The 21,439-nt window shown below is 35.1% G+C and overlaps 1 protein-coding gene across 2 annotated transcripts in view; it reads right to left on the reverse strand.

Annotated features, from left to right (window-relative positions):
- Positions 1-1,586: 1,586 nt before the first annotated feature.
- The window catches only part of MEOX2 (mesenchyme homeobox 2), a 63,383-nt gene continuing 43,530 nt past the window's right edge, over positions 1,587-21,439 (reverse strand). Inside the window, exons 2-4 of one of the 2 annotated variants that reach the window (XM_070425137.1) lie at positions 16,641-16,813; positions 6,416-6,497; positions 1,587-2,985 (exon numbers count right to left, since the gene is read on the reverse strand). In XM_070425137.1, coding sequence (XP_070281238.1) covers positions 2,807-2,985; positions 6,416-6,497; positions 16,641-16,813 — 434 coding nt within the window. In that variant the 3' untranslated portion in view covers positions 1,587-2,806. The remainder of the gene's footprint in view (positions 2,986-6,415; positions 6,498-16,640; positions 16,814-21,439) is intronic. The other variant, XM_070425138.1, reaches the window with a different exon arrangement.

Below are 21,439 nucleotides of genomic sequence, written 5' to 3' on the forward strand. Positions count from 1 at the left end.
ATTTTAATCCATTATGAATAAAATGATGCCCCCTTTTGGTCAGAAGTGGCCTGTCCTACCTGGTGGTTCTTCGTGTTCTCTAGAGTTAAATTTCATTACATCACAATTCTCTAACAAATGCTTCACATTTCCTTAATGTCCACTATATTCAGAATCACTTTTTCCTATTTCATTTATCACACTAAAATGTAATTCTTCTATATCATTCTATTTGACCACAATCCTTAGGCTCCCTCTTTAGCTGCTTCTAAGAGGCCCTTTCCTCTTATTTCTGGAAATTATTTTCCTGCCGAAATGAATTATCCTCCACTTGGTCCCTATTGAACTCAATTCAATTTATATTTTCCCACTTCTCCAATTTGTCAAGATGTTTTGAATTTAAATCCTACAACAAGAAAGTCAGTCCACCCACATAGATGTCATCAGTACAAATACACTTCTAACTAATTCAAGTGATTGATAGGAGAGTGTCTGTTTTATGCCTGGAAGATGTTAATCTGAATAGTCCTCCCTCCAAGGCTAACAGAAATATTGCTAACTGCTGTGATAAAATTTATTACACAAAGGGAAAATGTGATACAACTGGTTATTTCATGTCTTGAATATTGTCTACATATCATGCTAGACTAAGTAAATTAAAGTCATTTTTTCATCAGTATCATCGTTCTAAACAAATGAAATCAATGAAATAATAAGGTTTGGGGAAAATTTTATTCACCGTTATTCTCTATTTCTAATTGATTGGGGGGAGCTGCTGTATCTTTCCATACATTTCTGCTTAAAATATGGAACAAATGAAAAAACAATGTTATAAAGTTGTAAGCAGGACATAGGTATCCAATGCATGTGCAATCATGCATGACACAAAATATGTCAAGTTAATATAATCTGAGTTGTTGTTTTTTAATATATTTCTTTATTGATTTCAGAGAGGAAGGGGGAGGGAGAGAGAGAGAGAGAAACATCAATGATGAGAATCAGTGATCGGCTGCCTCCAGCATGCCCCCCACTGGGGATTGAGCCCACAACCCAGCCATGTGACCTTGGCTAGAATCGAACCTGGGACCCTCAGTCCGCAGGCCAACGCTCTATCCACTGAGCCAAACCAGCTAGGGCTAATCTGAGTTTTTTTTATTGGCAATGTCCATCAGTACTGAGAATGCTTATTAGTTTATTTAGCTTATTTTCACATCAACAACCTTGGATATTTTGACTTATTTGACTAATTCACACATATTATACATACGCTTTAAAACATATGACTATTTTACTTATCTCATTGTGGTGAATAATATTACATTTTTTCTTACTTTTATCTTTGATTTAATAAAACGCACAAAGAAATCTATTTGGCTTATTTCTCAAATCAGGGAAATGGCTTAGTGTATGCCCATTACTATATGGTCTATGATATTAGAGGACTGCTTTTTTATAATAAAACTCTCAGAAATATTCACGTAGATGATTCATTAATTTATGATCATCTGGATTCCCACAAGTGCAGATGAATTTGGGATATATTAAGTATTTACATTAAAACCTGTAAAAATTTAGGAAAACACAGTAGGGAGACCAAAATTATTTACAAAGGATCATTTATTAAACACTTTGTTTTTTACAAAATACAAAGATTGTTGTTTTGTATGAATACATCATATATGAAAAAAATAATGTTTTTACTGAATTTTATTTGAAGACATTCAGAATTTTATTGTCCACCAACTTGAGGAATCCATTTGGTTTTGCAACTTGTCTAACACCATCACCGATCAGGGGGAAACCTTTTTCTTGTAAATTAAATGATATTCATAACAGCTAACATTTTATAGAAATAAAATCAGACAATGTCATACAAAGCTCTTTCTGCAAGGTAACTGATTTGCCTATGATCCTATTTTTTTTTTCAAGCTATAAGATAGGAAGAATTGAGGAGCTAGGTAACTTTTATAATAATGTATTAGCAGCAGTTGATAGAAAATGCAACATAAGATTTGTTTTGTCTGTGGTACAAGAATATGTCCTATCAGACTCTAATGTATTTTTCTCTACTTGAACACAAGTAAGCATGTGCTGATTGTCTCTGGGATGACAAAGTGGATATAAAGACAGGAAGCTGGTCTGATTGTCATCGTCAGTGCCTATTTTCATCAGCTAATATGAATGCGTTGCTAAACGTAGTGAAGACAGGAAAATGACTTAAGGGTAATATATACAGAGTTAAAATACATTTTTTTTATCCACTTAAGAGTGATTTCAGGCACTGTGGTTGTTCAGGATAAAAATGTTTCATGTTTTTATTCTTGAAAGCAATCTAATTGTCAGTGTAAGCAAAAGCCAATACCTGCCCACTGTCATACACATCACCTCAGGCATCTGGAATGTTCAAAGCAAGTTCATCTTCTGCATCTTCATTCTGGAGGCATGTGGAATGAAAATGTCTCATAGTTTGCTCTTGATAGCAATTCCTCCTTCAGTGCAAGCAAAAGCAAACATACCTGCTCGCTGCCATACACACCACCCACACACCTGGAATATTCAAAGCGAGTTCACCTTTCTCCATCTTCACCGGGAAGCATCTTTAATAAGTGGCACTTAGTGTTAAACCCTCTAGAAATCGTGAGAAACTGACTCGAGATGCCTGCATGGAATAACATTAAACAATCACTGTCATAGTCATCTCTCTGTGTAAACGATGTTGGAGTAAGGCTTGCCGTCACAACACTTCTTTCCTGAGAATGGAGCTGGTCCTCACTGCGTGTATCATAAGTGTGCGTGCTCCGAGCTGTGGTCACTGTCGTGGCTGTCGTCATTGGCTAGAGAGTCCCCTGTCTGCTGGAGGGTGGCCGCGCCAATGCCCGAGAGCTCGGAAGGGAGGAGGGTTCCTTTTTTCACATTCACCAGTTCCTTTTCTCGAGCCGCAGCTCCTTGCTGTCCCCCTTTTACTCTCTTCCACTTCATCCGCCTGTTCTGGAACCAGACTTTCACCTTTAACAAGACAAGGAACAAACAAGCAAAAGAAAGAAAGAAAATTAAATGGGCATTTCCCCCTCCTTTTTTGTTGCCAATGAAAAAGCAGTTCCTCAATGCCTTACACAAAGACATGATGAAGGAATGAATGTGAAAATACACCAACACTGAATTTAATCAGGTCTCATGTTCATGATAATACTTTTTAAACTTTCAGAAGGTCCATATGAAGTGCTGCATGTCAATTTTATGAGATACCATATAAAAAATAGATGAGAAAGAACTATTGGTTTAGGTTGTTCACAGGTATCTGGCTTTACCAAGGGTTTCTCTGAGTTAGAGGTAACATCGTTTAAAATGTATTTTTCAATTACAGTTGACACGCAATTTTATATTAGTTTCAGGTGTATTATTGTATGTATGTATTATTGTACATAATAAATAATATGTACAACACAGTGACTACATATACCTCACGAAGTGATCACAATAGTGCTGGTACCATCTGGCACCATCCACAGTTACAACATTTTAATAATTATCTTGGTGAAAATCTTCCCTCTCTCCCAAGCTCTTTGACTTGACATCTAGCTGTCAGTTCCTGAACCAATTCAACACGTGCTCAGGGACAACAGAGGAAGCTGGGTCCGAAAGGGCACTGTGAGCACCGGCCGCTGCTTCCCAGAGCTTTCTCTGAGCACTGCACCTCGGAGCGAGTCCCTTTTTTTGAACTATTTTTTTTCTGCCTTTTGTACTTTCATTTTACTTTGTAAATATGTAATTCCTATAATTTCCTAAAACTAAGGTCAAAATAAAAAAAATTCACTGTTATTTGTTAAATATTAATACTGAGATGAGACATTATATAATTCACATCAGCTTTGTAGAGATGTTTTCCTTCTAACATATTAATTGAATTTACCTAGTACATTTAAATATAGATATTTAATTATTATGAATGTTATCTAAAATTATACATGTATAATTTTAAATATCCATTAGGTGCCTATCCATGATCAGAACCAGAAAAATATTGGCATCATTTCACTGTCTTCTTTAGGAGGAACATTTTTCCTTTCATACTGCATTTCTCATCATTGTATATCCTTGTTAAGCTAAGTGTCCTCTCACATTGCATTTTGTGTTTATCATCCCCAAGTCTTTATTTAAAGCAAACACACAGTTTTCAGAACGTGTTACTTTAAAAAGTACTGTTTAAGTTCGATTGTCTTTTAGGCTTCTTGCCCTATCCATATTGATTTAAGGGACTGTATTCACTCATTTTTTAAAAATGACTATACTATTTCATTGTGTAAATATACCACAGTTTATCTATTCTCCTGTCCATGCACACTTGAATTACTTTTTTTTTCTTTTATAAATGGTGCTGCTATAAATATTCTTGTATGTGTGTTCTGATAAACATGATCAAACCTCTCTAAGTATATATCCAGGAGTTGCATTGATGGGTCACAAGTTGTGTGAATGTTCAACTTAACATAATACGGAAAAATTATTTTCCAAAGTTGCATCAATTTAACCTCCCACAGTCCAGTGTGTAAGAGTTTTTATTTACCCACTAGAGGCCTGGTGCATGAATTCATGCACTGGTGGGGTCCCTCGGCCTGGCCTGTGGGGATTGGGCCAAAACCTGCTCTCTGACATCTCCTGAGGGGTCCCAGATTACAAGAGGGCAGTTCTCAGATGACACACCCCGGAATCGGGCTCCCTCCTCTTTGGTTCCGGGTGCATCACCCGAGAGCCACAGCTGCCAAGTCACCACATCTTGGCAGCTCCTGCATTGAGAGTCTGCCCCCTGTTGGTCATTGTGCATTATAGCTATCGGTCGGACAGATGGAAGGTCACTTAGGCTTTTATATATAGAGATGTATTTGCCAACATTAGGAGTTATCATTTTTCCAATACAATGATTATAAATGTATCTAAGCATGTTATTTTGCATTTCCTAATTACTAATGAAGTAAAGCATCTTTACAATGCTTATGGCCCATTTGCATTTCCTCTTTTCTAAAGTGCTTCTGCATATTTGGTTTGCATTGAATTCTTTTTAATTTAAATTTATTCTTTATAGATTTTTAAAGTATGTTTTAAACGCTAATTTAATGCTTTGTGGTTATATGGCTGATATTATAATCTCTCAATTTATTGCATCTTTTTTTCAGTCCTTCGAGTGCCCTTTGATGATCAGAAAATCTAAGATTTCATATATTCAAATTTATCAATTTTCTGTTATGCATATTACTTTGATGTCTTCATGAAGACCCATCTTTCTGCCGAGGACAGTAAGAAAGTCTTCTATGTCTTCTTCTAAAAGTTTTAAAGTTTGCATTTTCAATTAAAGTGTGTAATCCCTAAAGTGTTTGTTTTCATACCTATTTCAAGGAAAAGATCTAAATTTACTTTATTCCATATAGATAACAAGTTGTTCCAGGACAATTTATTAAATAGCCCATCATTTCCCACTGATCACTGTTTGACTCTGTTCTAAATCAAGTTTCCATATATGCACAGCTTTTTTGATGTGACAAAACCACAGTCTTAATATTCTAATTTATAATAAGTCTTTATATCTGGTCTGGATAGTTCTGTTTTATTCTACTCCAGGAATATTTCAAATATTCTCCATTTTCATTTCAGAAACAATCTGAATTTCTCTTAGCATGGTGCTAAGAGAAAGCAAAAAGAAATATCAATTTCCAAACATGTTTTTATTTTAATATTACTCATATCACAACACTCCATCGAAACTAGTAGTTTTCTCAGATGCCTGTACCAAAAAATATTTAAACTAAGATTTAACTCTGAATTTGCAGTGGTCTATTAGGCCATAATTGAAATCTTCTATCATGTAATGTATTACCCATACATATATTAATCCATTTGAAAATAAAATAATAAGGAAATTTGGAAAAAATCTGATGAATAACTCAAAATACAGTAAAAGAAGATATATTAAAAACTAGCTGATATGTGTGCATGTATTATTATTACCTAATAACCACACATACTTACTTATGACTATGCAACCATATTAATAGGTGCTATTTATGTATTACTTGTAATATATACTTTCCAGATATTTTAAACACTATTCTTATTTTATAGATGAGGAAGTTGAGACTCAAAGGTTAAGTGATTTGCCTATGATTACAGAAATAGGTACACTTGGTGCCAACATTTAAACCTGGCATTTGTTTGGCTCTAGATTGCACTTTTATTTTTAATTATTTTTGTTCCTGTTATACTTCAAACTCCCATTTTTTTAAAGCATTCAAGACAGAAAAGTAAAGCATATAAAATATGTGAACTCCATCCATATGATTACTATCATTCAGGTAATTCTCCTTCTCAATATAATTAGGTTTGTAAATATGACACTATTTTCCTGTACTACAATTTAGGTAATCATACTACTCACTTTAATTACCTTTGCAAGCTTTGATATTGCATGTTGCATTAGATCTTTTCCACATGAGTTGGGTTCCATTCCTGGCTTCACTTCTGAGTTTCTGCGTGAATTTGAGAAAATTACACTTCTCTCTGCCTCAATTTTCATATTTGTAATATTGGAATAATGAGTCTTTCAAGATTCTCCATAGGGATATTTTCTCCAAGGACAATTCCAGATGGAAGAAACACATTATCATCATTGTCACCAAGAGCTGAAACATCCAGTCAAAATCATCTTGGCAGAAAATGAGAGGAATAGATTTCTTAAGATCTACTCTTATTTCCTTTTTCTGGGAAAGAGGGTTCAGTAATTCTATAATACCAGTATAAAACCTGTTCTGTGAAATTTTATAAGAAAAACTGTAAGAATATGGTATGGATTTTAGAAATAGTATAGGCTATTTTGTGTTGTTTTCTGCTACCATGTGACATTTTGCCATTTCAACTTTTAAAACAGACTGATAAAAGACTTCATGGTTTTCAATATTAGTTATATATTCGTACACCTATATGGATAAATGAATACTACAGATGTATAAATATATATGTGAAAGCATTTGATAATTATATAGTAATCCTAACATCTTTATGTACTATGTTCTTTAGGAATTAGATTACATATTTGATACTGGAATTCCATTAAATTAGCAATGGAACAAAAAGAAAGCAACAAATACATAACGGGTACAACTTATGAAAATGGAATGGAGGAGTGCAGAACTTCAAAAGTTAGTGTATCCAAATTGATTTTCAAACTAGAGGCCCGGCACACAGATTTGTGCACTGGTGGGGTCCTTTGGCCTGGCCTGTGGGATCGGGCCGAAACTGGCTTTCCGACATCTCCTGAGGGGTCCCGATTGCAAGAGGGCTGTTTTGGGGTGATGCACCCCAGAATTGGGCTCCCTCTCCTCTGGTTCTGGGTGCGTCACCTGAGAACTGCAGCTGCCAAGTCACCGAAGCTGGGCAGCTCCTGTGTTGAGCGTCTGCCCCCTAGTGGTCAGTGCATGTTATAGCTACTGGTAGGAGTGTCTGCCCCCTGGTGGTCATTGCATGTCATAGCTACTGGTCGGATGGTAGAACGGTCAGATGGTCGCTTAGGCTTTTATATATAGATATATTATAAAATATTGGGATAAAATGAAAAAAAGAGAGGAAGATTCTGGGAAAAGCATATCTTTTTCTACTTAGCATCAGTATTATAAATAAATCTACAAAAGCAATTATAGAAGTTGCAAGTCAATATTGCTATAATAATAACAGCACAGTTTTATAGTTTAATTTAGGATCATTTTATAATCCAGTTTAATTGGTTGGATTGTAAAAATAGTTTTTGTTTTGTCTTTAAGATAGAGAAAGTGTAGTCATTAAAATGCCTAATACCTCATTTTTAAAAATGTTATTTACTTTTATTAAAATTTATATTTATATTTCATATAAAAGTATATTTCATATAATACTCTGTATTTATAAACTGAGAAAAACTAATCTCACCTGTCCTTGGTGACTTGAAGTTCCTATATATCATTCATACATACACTTAATATTACTGAATGTCTAGTAACAGGTACTGTGATCAATGAGATATGGGAGGGATTGGAGTGAGGAATATACAAATAAATAAGACAGAGTCCTCCCCTTGAAGGCATTCACAGTCAAAGAGAGAGAGAGAGAGAGAAGTAAATAACAGTTTATTGACTAAATATGAAGGATTTGACATAGGATTAGCTTCATATTTTATGAAATATACTTGAAATGTTTGCTGGTTTAGTTGGTGTCATTGCTAATCCCTTACTAAGAGATTCCCCCATTGGTCCATGAGATGGCATCGAACACTACCCTGAGGCTCAACATCCCACACTGCTATGCTGCCACACAGCTAATATATCACATAAGTTCTTTCCTCTGGGAATCTCATGCTGTTGTTACTGGCATCCTGTGTGCCTTCTGAATGTTTGCCCTAGTAACCTAGGGTAATATCCCAGGTTTTAGAAATTCAATCATTAAATATTAAATTGCATACAATTAAAACAAATCTGTCCTTCTTAAAACATGATATATAAATTTTGTGAACTTTTATTATTTTTTTTGAGCTTAAAGCTAATTTTATCTTCTAGTCTGCAATTTCTCTGGAAAATGCTGAAGAAATGAGGGTTTTAAAAAAATATTTTCTTTTTTTCAAGCTTTGATCTATGGCAAGATTCCATATTAAGTATGTTTGTAACATAGCAAAATAACAATCCACATAAAAATAAATCCTTTATCTCTAGAATCTGAGTAATGAAACATAATATTATGTTTGAAATCAGTGCAATATGAACCAAATCTCATAGGCCTTTAATATATCTGCATGCAGATAATATTTTTCAATAAACTCTTATTAAAAAGTAACAAAAGTATATAATAGCCTGCTCTATTAGTAGTGAATATTTATAGTGTTGTTATAGACTTCACTTTTCAGAACATAGGCTTATTATAAAGAAGTCTCACTTTTTATCCTTTCATTGACAAAGTATTTAATATTTATATTTTCTGGGTGATCAAACTACTCTAAATAAGTAGAAAAATATTAATTCACATCTTGACTCTATTTGCCAAAGAAAGCAGCCAAGTGATTAATTTGTTTGAATGATGTATTTCAGAATCTAGAAAGCATATTTTTGCCTTTAATAAAAGTGCTGTATATCAGAAGCCTTGTTGCCATTGGCTAAACATTTATTTTATCTCTATGTAATTTATTTACTCATTCATATTACAACATTTTGGTATAAGGGCTCACAATATATCACCGGAGAACACAAATGAAATATGTTTCCATTGTCACACAATTTTATAAGATGACCAGAGGCAAATTTGTCAATAGTAAGTTGAATCTATATAACTCCATAACCCATATTTATATGATATCATAAATGCCTATCTTTTGAAGAAATAATCATAACACCAAGTATATGAATGAAAAATAAACTTCAGTAACATATCTAGATGTCTCTAAACATATGGAATGTGTAGATTTAATATTCTAATTATTTTCATTTGTATCTGTGAACTTGAAATACTGTAGACAATCCCTAACAAATATTTATTCAGATCTTTAACATGTGAAAACATGCAAAGAGTAATTGTATTAATACCATTTTTAGATTTAGTCACATCTCCTGTGACTAAATTTACTCATGGCAGTTGATCGGGGAACCCAATGTAAATAGTCCCTAGAAAGACTTACCCAAGTAATACAGTGGCAAAGTCAGTAGATGAACTGAAGAAATGGAACCAGGAATGTTCTATAACAGTGATTTTTAACTGGTGTACCATGGCACACTGGTGTGCCACAAGAATTTTTAAAACATGTAGTACCTGACTATTGTCAAATCTCTCTATATAATCTATATACATAAAAGGTTAATATGCAAAGTGTCCCCTTGGGAGTTCAACCAGGAGACCAGGAGTTCGAACACTCACTATAACATGCACTGGCCACCAGGGGGTGGCGCGGAATGAAGGAAGGCCCTGGCTGGCAGCCAGAAGGCCCTGATCGGCCCTGATCGCCGGCCAGGCCTAGGGAACCTACCCATGTATGAATTCTGTGCACTGGGCCTCTAGTATAAAATAACAACAGCCAACATGACAATAGTCATCTGGTGTGAATGAATATAAATTATACCTATTTTTTTTTGTCAGATTGGCAAAAATATATTTTTTTGGTGTGCTACAGAGTTTTATTAATTAATTTATGTGTGCCATGAAATGAAAAAGGTAGAAAATTGCTGCTCTATAAGGTAATTATAAAAATGGGGGGAAAGAAAGCTTCTTTACTCTTTCTGCCTGAATAGATAGATTTGTATCTGATTAAGACAAGGCATCCTCAGCTGTTTCCAAAGGCTCCTGGGAGCCTTTAAAGCACATTTCAATCAAGTTTCTAAAATAAAGAGTATTTTCTATTTGTATATATATATACACAAATATATATGTATAGATAGAAATATATCTGTATATCTATTCATCTAGCTAACAACATTAAAACACACACAGGTTATATAATCTCAAGGCTGGTTCAATAAGGGTAGGACCTTATTTTCCTGAGATTTTATTTCATACCTGGATATTTACATTTTTAAATGGTTAGAGATGAATTGCTTATTTCTCAGTCTTCTACTTTATATAGATCATATTTCTTAAAATTAACTAATTATGTGATTGATTCATTCATCTGCTCTTTATAGATCTTGCTTTATTATTGATCTTAAATTATTTTTCTTACTACACAGCCTTTGTTTTGTAAAACTCAAAGCAGTACTGAATCTGGCTTTTAGGGCTCAACACACACTATCAATATACATTTCCCTTTAAAAACCTGTGCTACTTGGGAAATCTCTCACTTCAAACTAAGACTCCATCCCTTATCCCACTATCAATTGTTTCACACTGTGCTACCCACATTTTCCAGTTGGAATCAAATCATGTTTAGTCTTTCAAAATAGCAGGGACACCATGATTTAAGTAAAATAAGTATCTTACTATTACTCTAGGTGACTGTTAGATACTAATCCAAAAAAAAAGAGAAAATATTCTAAAATCACTGGCTATACAGGTAGTCTTAAATTACCTTGAATGGACAATATGTCAGGTCATGGAGACATAATTGATTAGCTAAATAACTAAAAGTATTCACATAAATTTACAGAAGGAAACCTGCAAAGGAGAGGGACTGTGTAAAAAGCTGAGCAAAACCACTGTTTATTTGGAACATGAAAAATTCTCCTTCATAGTCATCCAAAAAATGGCTGCCTATTTTGAAAATACTTGGCACTGAGCCATTTAATGATTTATGAGTAACAAACAAAACATAATCCCTCTCATTTCCACTAATGGAATATGATCCAATGAGGTGGGATTTTCCATTTATTTTGGCAGAGGTATCATGAATCCAGCCTGTCTATTCTGTAACCTCAGTTTACGAATCGGCAACATTGCACCTTTGCTTAGCTCTGTGAAATGACTTTGTGAAGTGGAAGGATCTCCCATTCTTTCTATATTTGGCAGCCTTGACTCTATAAAAATGTCAGTTTTGTCACTCCTTTTACAGTTTCATACAACTGCCGTCTCTCTTCTCCCCGCTGTGAGATATTAAAAATTTGGCGGGAGCTTCATCCAAGTGTATCTGGATGGATGAAAAAGCCAGAATAAGCTTGTCAAACTTAAAAATACGTTGGGACAGGAGGTCTCTACACTGACTGGCTCTTCAAAATATTCCAAGTGGCTCTGCCAACTGGAGATTATTAGCTGTTGATTGAGAAGTGGATGAGAATATGTTGTAAACTGAAAGCTGTAAATTAGAAGCTGGGAGATTACTGGAGTGGTAACTATTCTGTGAAACAACATTATACAATTAAAAATATTTGATGTTCTGCCCTGGCAACCAATCTCTCTCTCTCTCTCTCTCTCTCTCTCTCTCGCTCTCTAAAATCAATAAGCATGTATTTGGGTGAGGAAAAAAATTGAAGTTCAGCCTTGTTTTAGTGTCTCCATTTTTCTTTAACATAAAATACAATAATTTTAGTTGGTACCTATGTGCTAGCACAGCTAACATGGAATTACTTTGCAGGATGAGCCTTCTTTTCTTTCTTTTTGGTTAGATGGAGTTTCAAGGAATTATAGGCTTCCCTGAACTGTAAAGGCATTGCATTATGGAAGACACAGACATAAGAATCTTACTTAGCTGTGAGGTTTTATTCTTCAGGTAGGGATTTGAAAGTTCAAAAAGTTCAAGTGGGGAATGATATTTAACAATTCAACATATCTTTTTTCCTAAATGAAAATATAATCATTATTGTAAATCTTTATAACAACATGTATGTGGTACATAATAAAATGTGAGGCAGGTACATTGCCTGGTAATATAAGGAAGATGAAGGAATCTACACATACATTTCAGCTATACATAGACATGTTGTATAGGCAAATAGGTAAGATTTTAGATCAAAGTATGTATAAAGGGTACTTCTGAATATAAAGTAAGTTTTCATTTAGGAGAATGTTATTTCTATAACATGATTTTGCTAAGGATTGAAATTATTTAATATTTGGTATTTTTCATTTATATTATATACATATGAATTCTATCTCTGTATTTACATCTTGAAAGGCTTTAAAAATCAAGAAAAATATTTTTGGACACTGAAAATTCTGTTAAAGTTAAGGAAAATATTTTACAATATGGCGTTAGATAAAATCTTTGGAATATACATGTAAATTACTTCACTAAATCTCATGTTATTTTAATGTATGGAAAAGATAAGGCTTGCAGAGTGGAAATTTAAAAAATGTACATATCTATAATTAGAATACTTTACATGTGGACATCCCATAAAAAGGATGTTACTTAAGAATTTATAGGGTAAAGAAAGATTACACAGGTAACTTTGTATGGCATTATTGCAAAATCAAAGTGATGAGATAGGTATATCACAATTAAAAGAAGATAATTTTACTTTATAACTCCAAGTTTATAGCTTCAAAAGCCCGACCTAGAGGAAAAAACAATGAAATATCTCGCTGGAAAGAGAGCCCTGGCATCTGGGAGGAATATGCTTTCAGACCCTTAAAGGGGTCCAAAATTTAGCAAAATTGATGACTGATAGCATGCAACATTTTTATAATAAATTTAGCATAGTAAAATTCAGTCCAGAAAACATAAACAAAGCTTTATTTTCTCATTTTAAGATACTGCAGGTGCACAAAAGTGTAGAATTATACTGAAGACTTAGCATCACCAGGAATCTTCTCCCATACAAGCCACTCTTGTGACATCTAACACTCATCACACTTGTTAATACTTATTCTATTTTTCCTCTTTTGTGAGTTCTAGCAGAAACTTGTCCAGCTTATTTTAACAGTAAGAATCTGGCTCAACAAATACTCGTGTTACAAAATAATTAATTCACTATGTCTTGCATAGCAAAGATGTTTCCCCTCTGATGATAGTTGTGTTACATAGTTTATACTAAAATTATTTCATATCCATTATGACATACAAACCTGAGTAGAAGAAAGAGAAAATAGTTTTTATTTCCATTTAGTGCTTTAGAGATATTTTTTTCTTTGTATAAGAATATACAATTCCAATTGGTAAATCTAGTATTTTTGTTCAGATTTTTCACATAACAATTTAATTTTCTGTGTAATAAATAGCAGCCCTCTAAAGACTTAGTTTGTGTATTTAAATTCCACATGCATACAGCTCCTTCTTATATGAACTTATAAAACTCCAAATTCAAATGTATAGGATAAAAAAATCTGCATAATACCAAATTTTCAATTCTTTGAAAACTTTATTATATCTCATTTTGTTGTTATAGTTATTCTCCCCTCCCCCACATGAGGCTAAAGTCAGATGGTTTAGTAATGGCCTCCAACAAAATTTGCCTTCCTTCCAATCTCTTAGGTGGCCCCTTCCTACATGGACACTGAGGTTGGTCATGTGACTTGCTTTAGACAATATGACATTAGTAAATATGACGCAAGCAGAGGCTTTAAAATGCCAATGTCCATTGGAGTTTTCTTCTAATTACTCCTGGGAATGCTTTTACCACCATTTGAAGAATCTCAGGAAGTCTATTAAAAATGAGATGACACACACAGAGACACACTGGCCAGCTGAGGCTGCCCAGACCGACCCCCCAGTTGAAGGCCAGTTGTCCAATTGAGCCAAATCAGAATTCCTTTCTCACAAATTGTGAGCAAATTAAATGTCAATTATTGTTTGAAGCCATTAAGATTCTTAATTGGTTTTTTACATAGTAAAGTTTAACTGATAAAACAATTAAAAGGGACCTTTTTTTAAAAAAAGATTAAATATATATATATATATATATATATATATATATATATATATATATACTTGGATACAATGCTTTCCCCCAAGAGTAGCAAGTCAGTTGAAAAGAAAGAATATCCAAAATACCTTCAAAATTCCAAAACAAAATGTACAAAATTGCTTCTAAAAAGAAATTATTAACAGCCAAAAGCAAAACCTCTGCTCTGTGATCAGATAATGACAGATAATCATAGGCCATCACCAGAATAGCAATCATAGAATCTTGACTTTTCTCTTGAGTAAGAGTGCAGTACTGCATCCTATCATTTTTGTAGAATGGGAGCAAACCCTAATTTCTTATTTCCTTTATGTATCATATAAAACATGGTTGTTGCCCAGCCGGCGTGGATCAGTAATTAAGCATAGACCTATGAACCAGTAGGTCACAGTTTGATTCCCGGTCAGGGCACATGCCCAGGTTGTGGGCTCGATCCACAGTGGGCAGCTGATCAATGATTCTCTACCATCACTGGTGTTTCTATCTCTCTCTCCCTCTCTCTTCTTCTCTGAAATCAATGAAAATAAAATAAAACTTGGTTGTATTTTCTAGAATTCAATGTCTCTGTAAAAGAACATTAATGTATAATTACTACCTCCCTTCTTTTTTCCTGTTCCCCATTAAAAAATAACAATTAGCCAAAACCGGTTTGGCTCAGTGGATAGAGCGTCGGCCTGCGGACTGGAGGGTCCCGGGTTCGATTCCGGTCAAGGGCATGTACCTGAGTTGCGGGCACATCCCCAGTGGGAGATGTGCAGGAGGCAGCTGATCGATGTTTCTTTTTCATCGATGTTTCTAACTCTCTGTCTCTCTCCCTTCCTCTCTATAAGAAATCAATAAAATATATTTTTAAAAAATAAAATAAATAAAAAATAATAATTAAAAAACTGAATAAAAAAATCACAGATGTGTGATGATGCAGATTTTAGACCCTACTGTCCAGCACACCAAATGTCATACAATTATGGAAGGGGTTTTGTATGTGACGTTCACAGGAAGAAAAATGCTGTGCTTCATAATGTAGGTACTAGTCATAATGTTCAACAAAAAATAAACTGCCAATAAATAAAACCACATAAAATTCTTCCTCCATATATTTTCCACTACCCAGAACTATCCTATCTAAAGGTACAATATAGAAATTAACAGAAGATGATTTAGGAAACTGGATAAAATAGCTTGGACTTCTACAATAGGATTCATTTGTACACACCTTGTTTCTATTTCCTTGGTTCCAATGGGATCCCTGGAGGAGGGGCATACAGTGAAGGAGGAAATGAAACTCTAGCCCTAAGAGTGCCAATCATAACTGCACTGTCCACAAAGATGTTTGCATTTGCTTTCAGGAATATTTTTTCTAAAGATTAGCAACTGTTAACCATCAGTAGGTTAGGTTCTCCTAGGACAAATCAGAACTCATAGCAGAGTGCACTGGGAGCTACTGGGGAGCATTACTTGCCATTCAAATAAAATCCAAGACAGAACCTAAAAGTCTTATTACTGGAGTCCACAGAGTACTAATAATGCCAAAGTGTTCTCTAAATGAATGGACCAGAATTTTGAATTTCTGAGACCAATACAGTTTGAAAAATATTTTGGGGTGATAAGTCAGAAATATTTACCAATGACCTCTGTGCCCTTGCTCCCATCATTTCCCAGCCCCCTTGAACTAAAGTGGCACAATTGACTATTTCCGGACATTAGAGTGTAAATGGAAGTGACATGGGTCATTTCCAGGTGAAAACATTTAAAGGTCAATGCATGAACCTCCAACTCTGTCTTACCTCCGGTGGTTACCAAGGACACCACATATTGAGATGCCAGAGAGTCAGACAGGGTCTGGTGAGTGATTATTTGGAATGTTGGACTTGTAAAGTTAGTATAGACAGTAAGCAAATAATGAACTTTTTTTGTTATATCTTTGAAGTTTGGGGGTCTGTGTTACTGCAATATAAACCTTATCCAGAGCAACTGAGGAAACTCACATGGTGTTGCCTACTTTCTATTACACCATATAAGGAGATTTTTGAAATTTAAGCAAACAAAATTACCCACATTATATAAAATAAAAAGTATTTTAAAGGCAGAATGGGCACAATCACAGATTAAAGAATGATTCCTTAAACTGAATCAGTATCATTTTCTTTAAAACATTGTTATATTATCCCTAATTTTGCTATTTTACAGGGCAAAACTTTCATCATGAAATAAAACACCTGTCTTCCAAATGATATTTAAGAACCATTGGTCTAGATATGGCAAAAGTCCCTGGAGAAGAATGTTGACCCAAAGCAATTAAAAATATCATATAATGACAAAGTCTGGCTTTACCTGTCTTTCAGTGAGATCCAGGTTCACAGCTATCTCATATCTCCTCAGTCTGGTCAGATAATTATGATGGGCAAATTCTGCTTCAAGTTCTCTGATTTGCTCTTTGGTAAATGCTGTCCTTTCCTTCCTGGGTTTGCTATTGACTTCTGACTTGTAATTGCCTTCCTGGGAGTCTAGGGAGAAAGACAAAAGCAAGAGAGAATTAGATTTAGCTCACTCATTCAAACTCTTCAATTATGTCATTCATACAAGACACATTTATTAACTACTTTTTCAGGTACTGTGTTAGACATGGGTAAAACAGAGACCAAAAACAATAAGACTGATCTCCCCCAATCATGGTGAGTTTACATATTTCTTATTTTTTCAATATACCTTCAAGTGACTCACAGCTTAATTGGGAAATGTCTAGTTTATTTTCTTATGAAATATGAACAAAATATTTAATTGCTCTTAATTTTACAATGATCAAATAAACCAAAACTTATCTAGAAAACAATTTTAGATATAAAATGTTGCCTAATAATTTAACATATATATTTGAGTTCTAAGTATGGCTAAACAGAGTAATACTAAAAAATAGTGGTGACTTGGTATATGTATATTGGAACAATTCAAATGTTTAGCAACTGAACCATAAAAGTCGGTGCAAAATCAGGCTAAGCATATGTGTGTGTGTGTATTCATTAGCCTTTTAATTCAATTTAAGTTCAGTCTCCTTGAGGGCAACAGCAATGCTCTTCTTTTATTTTTGAACTAGAGGTCCAGTGCACGAATTCGTGCACTCGGGGTGGGGGTACCTCAGCCTGGATTGTGAGAGGGTGCAGGCCAGGCCAAAGGACCCCCCAGTGCACAATCGGGGCCAGGGAGGGACACAGGAGGTTGGCCAGCTGGGGAGGGACTACAGGAGGGCTCCAGGGCATGTCCGGCCCATCTCACTCAGTCCCGATCGGCCAGACCCCAGCAGCAAGCTAACCTACTGGTCAGAACGTCTTCCTCCTGGTGGTCAATGCACGTCATAGCTAGCAGTTGAGCGGCCTTAGCATATCATTAGCATATTGCACTTTGGTTGAATGGACAACCGGACAGTTAGCATATTAGGCTTTTATTATATAGGAGGACACTTAGTCCAACATGGAATCTATGATTAAATTGTGTCCATGTAACTCAAAATATAGGCAGAGTTTAAATTTTTTTCATGATGTATGCGATAGACAAAAGATGCACAACACCTAAGATTAGCTATCCAAACCCCAAATCTTGAAATGCCATGTAGAGTTAATAATTTAGAGCCTATCATTCCATCTTTATTCCTAAGTATTTAAGACATAATCTACATATAGTGTTTCATTTATCCACCTAATATCCCTGAGATGTAAATTAGAAGACATTCTTAATATACTGAAGAAGAGAATGTGTGTATGTAATGGAAACCAATTCCACATAAACCAGTTAATAGGTAATCATACCAGCTCTAAGAATTCATGTTAAATATATCCTCAGTAAGATATCAATATAATCAAAATAAAGGCATGTTTTTGCTTTCTTGAAAATTATTTCAGTTTTGAGTTATTTTTGAGCATGTATATGCAAAGAGTGATGACTTTATCAGGTGGGAGTACAATGAACTCTTCTGTGAGCCCAAATGATGGTCAATCAAAGGTTACAGAGAGGGACATTTTCACTTATTTTTAATTGACAAATGTAATAAATAGTGAGACTTTATGAAGGATCTCGTCAGGCAACATTTGTTTCTTCATCTAATGATGCTTAAATACACTAAGGGGGGGAAAAAGATTTTTTTCCATGTTTTTCTTTTCTTTCTGTCTGGCTGGGGGAAGTATAAGTGAAGTCAGGAGAGCCCTGCATAATGAATGTCTACTAGACAAGGCCCTCTAATGTAAATAATTTTGTTTTGACTCTTACCAGAACCTAAGCTTGCCAGATGTGAAGTTTTCTAGGTCTAGTAGCAGCAGCAGCAATAGGTTTGCATCAAAATTCTGGCACCCTGGCCATTACTTTTCCTCTGAGGGATCACAGAGTATGTTTCACTGACTGGTGTCCTGGCACCGTCAGAAATGCTTCAGAATTCACTGACCACATTTCTGGGCTTGTCACGGGCTCCCCACCTTGGCTGGGCAGGCAAGGCTGTAGGCAGAGTGAAAAGTGGTTTGTGGTGTGTCACACACAGGCCGACTGCACTTTATAGTAAGTCCCTGGGACCAGGTGAGTTACGTAATAAATGATGTGTGAGCTCTCACGTAGGCCATGTTTACTTACCGACTTCCCAACCCCAACTTACCAGGCCCTAAGTGAAACGTACAGTCCAACACCCATTTCTTTTAGCTACAGATTTGCCAACCTCCACGTCTTCTGGAGCATTTAGCTATTCTGGTATTGTGTGAGCAAAACTTCCCAATGATTTTTTTTCTTTGAATTTAACTTTTCCACTGGCTCTTCTGGCAGACTGCTAACTCAGTCACAGCCCAGAATACTCAGATAAGTCCCTCTCACAAGGATCCATGTTCTCACGTGAATCAAAATGATTTTTGCCAATTTGGAGCCACATTCAGTCTGAAATCTGTGGCTGATTATTCATTACATGAAGACAATGCTCTTTTCCCTTCAGTAAAGCAACTTTGAAAACGAACACCAGAGCCAGAGCATTTTTTCTCATGAGCAGTTCAGTGTGAATGATTCATGGTTAACACATTCCCTTATATAAGCATGAATGAACAAATTCACATTGAGAAAAGCCTATTAACTTGTATTTATTTTTGAAGCTGATTTTCTTGAATTTTTGTGGCATCCAAAAGTACTTCAAAATACTACAAACACGCACACACACACACACACACATATATATATATACATACACACATACTCATACACACACACAAACAAACACAAAAGCACACAACACTTGGGCCAATGCTTAGAAGAACAGTCACATGTAGGGGATTTATACACATGCCCACTGTAACTTGAAATATACACAGGAGGTTTATACATCCAGTGACTGAATTTAAACAAAAGTCTGGCTATAATTCAACATTTAAATCCAAAAGCAACTTACTGAACGCCTGAAATCCAAACCAAAGTAGCTCATGAAGTGAAATCCACTGGCTAAAATGAAGTAAACTGTGCACACTTACATTTATGATAATGACAAATGGAATAATTATATAGTAACTAACGTGACAAAGGATGGGGTGTACTTAACTTCATTACTTAAGAGAAAGAAGGTCTAGGTAGCTGAGGCTGCACCCATGTTAATTCTATATACACTTATATCTCTGTAATTGTGATTCTGCTGTGGTTTTTCACCCATGATACTCCCACTTATTTCTTTCCTATTGAAAACATCTTCCTCGGAATTGCATCTCTGTATTTATACTTCCTATAATATTAAGTTCAAAAAAATCCTTTGGCTTTTTTCTTACATTTTTCAAAACCCATCATTTGCCGATTCTGAGGCCTCTATTCCTATCTCCCAACTAGCTTTTCTAGGGTGGAAAATGGGTGGAATCTTTGCAAGAAGCTTTTGGCAAATCGCACATGAGCTTCCATCTGTTTCCCAGCTGTTTCAACTGAGGCAAAACTCCCTCCGTTTTCTTCAACCTCCCATATCCTATGCCAAATGGTAGGTGCTGAGGGGGAAATCTGGAAACTGCCTTCCCTTTTTCCCTACAACCATAAACAAAATGTCGTCATGTGCACAGCATATATTCCAGTGTAAAATATTACAATTGTTGTTTCCCGTCTCAGATACTTTAATGCACACGTGGGCGCACTCAGTGCCTGGAGGAAATGTTGACTTATGTATTCAGGTAGAGTTGGCAGTCCCTGTACTTCCCTAACCTTTTGCTCCCTGGGACTATGCTAATGGAAGAAGTCTGCAATACTTCCGTGGAGGATAAAAATTGCCCCCCAAGGATTAGTTCTGTCTACCATTTAGAACTTCTCCACATGTGACTTTTTATTTCCCCTAGTGCAAAATGAAGCCAAAAGATAATGTTTTATTGAAGACAACTAATGTGAGGGCTTGTTCTGTTCACTCGTGGCACAGAATGCTTTTGAGCAAAAGAGACATATTAAGGTATGATTGAGTATATTTTTGGCTACCCTGCGTAAACTTATTAACTTGTTTAAATGAAGGTCGTAACTTACTTATGTCTGTAAAATATCAAAATGTAAAGGAATGTCTCTAGCTTAGACTAAAAATGAATACTTTCTCATATTCCCTAAGAAAGATTGAATACTAAGCCAGTCTCTGTAGTCCTTTACAACTTCTTGTATCAACGTTTTGTAAGCTATTCAAAATGATAGATATTCTGTTCTTATGAACAAAGCTGAACAAATAGTAGGTCTAGGAAGCTAATGATTATTTTTACATAGGTATAGGGACTGTGGATGGAGAAAAGGAAATTTATAGAATAATCTTACTGATGTTAGTAATTTTCACATTTAAAAGAGGAAATTGCCTTCCTTTGGGGAAATTTATTCAACTTGCTACCCCAGATTCTTAATGAGTAGGCATTTCTGCCTCTCCAGATTTTTCTTTTTTAGAGTAAACAACTTTCCAAAGAGGTTCTTAAACCCTCTCAGACTGATCCATTCTCCAGATTTGAGAACCATAGCCACAGTGAGCTACTACTATTAGTGAATGCATCTAATATACACTGAGATATGTATGGGGAACATAGGATTGAAAACCACTATGCTAAACTAGACTAGAAAATAGCACCAAAAGCATCCACTATTTCTTATACCTTTGATATGAAAAAAGTACAGCTATG

The sequence above is a fragment of the Myotis yumanensis genome, unplaced genomic scaffold, assembly GCF_028538775.1.
Source record: "Myotis yumanensis isolate MYYU_CA2020_CCGP unplaced genomic scaffold, mMyoYum1.0.hap1 SCAF_9, whole genome shotgun sequence".
NCBI classification, from domain to species: domain Eukaryota; kingdom Metazoa; phylum Chordata; class Mammalia; order Chiroptera; family Vespertilionidae; genus Myotis; species Myotis yumanensis.